The following is a 3,974-nucleotide window of genomic DNA, read 5'->3' as shown; positions in this document are numbered from 1 at the left end:
TTCATAGCCTACCTAGCTATGTGACCTACCTACCGTTTTGACTTGGCAGCATCTAGCGTGCCCCTCATCCTGTCCCGTGTGTGACATATAGGATAGGTAGAGGTGAAAAGGTGTTCATGTAGAGCATTATGTGAATTCATACTTGCTGATAATGTAGGTTCTTTTATTCGGCTGGGAGAACAGGTGACCTGACCCATGGACCAGTGCGTGCTCTGTGTGCTGTAGTGCTCTGTGTGCCGTAGTGCTCTGTGTGCCCTAGTGCGCCCAATCCTCGTTTACATGTAATTTCCTTTTCCTGGGTGTTACTTGCTCGTCTTGCTATTTCCTATGGTTTACCCATGTATCCATCGAAAGCAACTTCCCTCCTGCCACTCTCTCCGTCAAGCTCAAACGGACGGGAGGGGACGTCTGGGACCATTTCAGTTATGCAGATGCAGTTCACATTGTAAGAAACAGGATCCAGTCACATAACTAAGTATGACATGGCATAAAACTTTTTAACCCAGTCGGAACGGTAGCTGGAGGAGCTGGGATTTGCTCGTCCTCCTACACAGCAGTATCCTAGTCGCCAATCATTGCAGTGCATTAATCTTAATACAACACCAGTGTACTAATCCTAGTCCTGGATATGGGGTATTTATCCATATCCTAGGGTCGGGGTTCTAATCCTAATCCTGGGGCCGGGTCCCAATCCCAATCCTGGGGGGGTTTCCAATCCTAATCCTGGGGCCGGACCGCAATCCTAAACCTGCCCTCAACTTTGTATCCTAATCCTGCCCCTCTTTCCTAATCCTAATTTCTGCCTGACCGGTACCCGAACCCAATCCCTAATCTTTGCACCCCTCTGGTAGAAGACGGCAAGCACAATGGTCGCGGCAGCCCTGCGCAAAGTCTGCGATGCACTGGAGCAGGTTTTCACCAAATTCTCTATGGACACGTTCAAGGGCCTACGTGTTAAGTGAGTAAATTGATGGGTTGTTTTTGTGGAAATTTTCCGATTACCCCCGTGTTGCCATACCATAACCCTGAGGCTCCATGCTCGACTTTAGGCAACTCCCGGCCATTGTGCTTGTCGTTGCGTCCTCGGAGATCGAATGCCACGAATGGGGCTGGATGGGCACGAATGGGGCTGGATGAGCGATCCTCGAGCACTTGGTGAAGGACGCGTCCGCTGCGGGGCAGCTGCAGGCACCTGCACCACAGGTCCGAGTCATACTCGGAAACAGCAAGCGGACAACATCCAGCGTCCCGAGGCGGAATCCTACTTCGTAAGGAATCTAGGGCGATTGGCCTGGCAGGCAAGTTAGAGACGGCATGGTGCTGGGGGGCTGGCAACACAAGCCTACACTCTGGGAAAAGGGGGGTCATTTTACCCGTAATTTTGGGTCAATCCACCCGTAATTTGACAGAAATTACGGGTCCGTAACACGTTATGGGTCCCGTAATTTGAGCACAAGGATACAGGTGAACATTTACGGGTGAAGACCCAGTGATTACGGGTGGATTTTACGCGGTGCTGGAGGTGAATTACGGGCGCATGTAACCAATTACACGCAAAATTATGGGTGAAGACCCAGTGATTACGGGTGGATTTTACGCGGTGCTGGAGGTGAATTACGGGCGCATGTAACCAATTACACGCAAAATTACGGGTGAAGACCCAGTGATTACAGGTGAATATTACGCGGTGCTGCGGGTAAATTACGGGGCATGTAACCAATTACACGCAAAATTACGGGTGAAGACCCAGTGATTACGGGTGGATTTTACGTGGTGCTGGAGGTGAATTACGGGCGCATGTAACCAATTACACGCAAAATTACGGGTGAAGACCCAGTGATTATGGGTGGATTTTACGCGGTGCTGGAGGTGAATTACGGGCGCATGTAACCAATTACACGCAAAATTACGGGTGAAGACCCAGTGATTATGGGTGGATTTTACGCGGTGCTGGAGGTGAATTACGGGCGCATGTAACCAATTACACGCAAAATTACGGGTGAAGACCCAGTGATTACGGGTGGATTTTACGTGGTGCTGGAGGTGAATTACGGGCGCATGTAACCAATTACACGCAAAATTACGGGTGAAGACCCAGTGATTATGGGTGGATTTTACGCGGTGCTGGAGGTGAATTACGGGCGCATGTAACCAATTACACGCAAAATTACGGGTGAAGACCCAGTGATTACAGGTGAATATTACGCGGTGCTGCGGGTAAATTACGGGGCATGTAACCAATTACACGCAAAATTACGGGTGAAGACCCTGTTATCACGGGTTACACAGGCAGATATTACTCTGCGATGTGACGCTTACTGCATGTTAAATTAACGATTGGTGAATACTTGTGGCAAGCCTCAAAATGGACGCACACCCCTTGTCAAAATAGCCTAAGTCTTTGGACTCACAACGCCAACCAGCCAGCCTGACAGCCTGATGCATTCATCTCAACCATCGTCCTCGAAAACAGCGTTCATGTCACCCCCCAATGTCATTCGTTGTCAACCAGACAAGGGTGCATCCATCGGCCTCATTGCTGCGGTTGCTCAGCGGTTGGTGAAGTGTGTGTATGGCATGAAGTACATCAGCCCCTTTCGGTCCCCCTCCAGGGCGGCTGTGCAGAACTTGCCCTCCAGCTCACTTAGCGGCAACCCTAGGTCCTGCCACATCTCCCACTGGCTGCCTGCCCTCGCTGTCTGGGCGGCCGCCATGTTGACCACCACCAGCCCCCCGCTGAACACCTGTCCCGAGTACACATCTGCGACAGCGAAGCGGACATCCTGAGGCCGTCTTCTGCGGGCAGGTGGACGAAGTACTTGAGGTAGGCCACATACGTCTGAGTCTCGTTGCCGACTTCTGCCTGGTAGCATGCCCAGCAGGAGGTCCGCTGCTGCTGGCGCCCATACTCAGCCCCGAAGTACTGCTACTCATCGAGTGCCTCGGCACGCAAAAAGGAGCGGGCCTTGGGACAGTCGGGTGGTGTAGACATGAGAACCCTATCCAGGCGGTCCGTGTCCAGTTCGTAGCTCGCACTGGGACCCAATGTCCAGGAAGCCACATCCTCGAATGCCAGGGCATACCAGTGCACTAGGCTCGCCATGGCTGCCCGGACTTGTGCCACTCGTTCTGGACTCGGGTAGACCATGTGGCCTCGTCCAAGCAGGTAACCATTGCCTCCTGGTTTATCAAACCAGGCAGCCTCGGTATTCACTGCGCGCTGTGCCAACATCCTCTCAAGCTGCTGGTTGGTCGTGTGTTTGGCCCCGGTCGCGGGGTCTGCCTCGGTGAGCGACTCGGAGGCCCACATCAGGCACAGCCACTGCGTGTAGTGCTTCTCGGGTGCCTGTGACACCATCCTTCCGCCTTGCGTCTTCATTTGCTGCATCATGCGTTCCACCGGCTGTTCGGAGAACCCTGCCGTGGACCCAAGCTGGCACTCCTGGTCGTACAGCCGGCATACGCAGATGTGCAGGTTGACCGTGAACATGTAGCCCAGCACCTCCAACTCCTCCAGCCTGGTCATGTAAGCTCTGAGCTTGCATGCAGCCGCCTTGGCTGCCACCAGGAACTGCTCACGGGTCTCGTCGGGGGGCCGCGGCCGGAAGTAGTGCATGACCGTGCTGCACAGGCTCCAACACAGGGCCCGCAAGGCCTCGGGCAGCACGTCCCCCTTGAAGATGTAGCTGGAGAACGTCTCAACGAAGTGCAGCCAGTCCTCCATGCGGTAGCTCTTGCTGCATGGGTGGAGGGGGGCAGTGTGGCGAGCAACCATGTAACTAGAAGAAGTACATTACATAGGTAGAGTAGTAAACTCTCTGACAGACAAAGGTGTTTTTTTCAGGCAAGCCCCTGGTCGTATTTGCTTTCTCGGCTATTAGCGACCCCCGTGTGTGGCCGGCTGCCCAGTGCTGGCCGTGCTCACCGGTACTGCATGATGCATTTGTACCGCCGCCCGAAGTCCGAAGTCACAA

At 53.6% G+C, this 3,974-nt stretch overlaps 2 protein-coding genes across 2 annotated transcripts in view; both read right to left on the bottom strand.

Annotated features, from left to right (window-relative positions):
- The window catches only part of VOLCADRAFT_93154 (uncharacterized protein), a gene marked incomplete at both ends in the record, with an annotated part of 4,173 nt that extends 4,086 nt beyond the window's left edge, over positions 1-87 (bottom strand). The window contains one exon of the mRNA XM_002952438.1: positions 34-87. Within this exon, the coding sequence (XP_002952484.1) occupies positions 34-87 (54 nt within the window). The remainder of the gene's footprint in view (positions 1-33) is intronic.
- A 2,462-nt stretch (positions 88-2,549) lies between these two features.
- The window catches only part of VOLCADRAFT_93153 (uncharacterized protein), a gene marked incomplete at both ends in the record, with an annotated part of 7,312 nt that continues 5,887 nt past the window's right edge, over positions 2,550-3,974 (bottom strand). Inside the window, 2 exons of the mRNA XM_002952437.1 lie at positions 2,550-2,761; positions 3,037-3,737. Of these exons, the coding sequence (XP_002952483.1) occupies positions 2,550-2,761; positions 3,037-3,737 (913 nt within the window). The remainder of the gene's footprint in view (positions 2,762-3,036; positions 3,738-3,974) is intronic.

Source organism: Volvox carteri (assembly GCF_000143455.1).
Source record: "Volvox carteri f. nagariensis unplaced genomic scaffold VOLCAscaffold_30, whole genome shotgun sequence".
Classification (NCBI taxonomy): domain Eukaryota; kingdom Viridiplantae; phylum Chlorophyta; class Chlorophyceae; order Chlamydomonadales; family Volvocaceae; genus Volvox; species Volvox carteri.
Note: the sequence above shows the minus strand (reverse complement) of the source record. Positions and strands in the feature narration are given on the sequence as shown.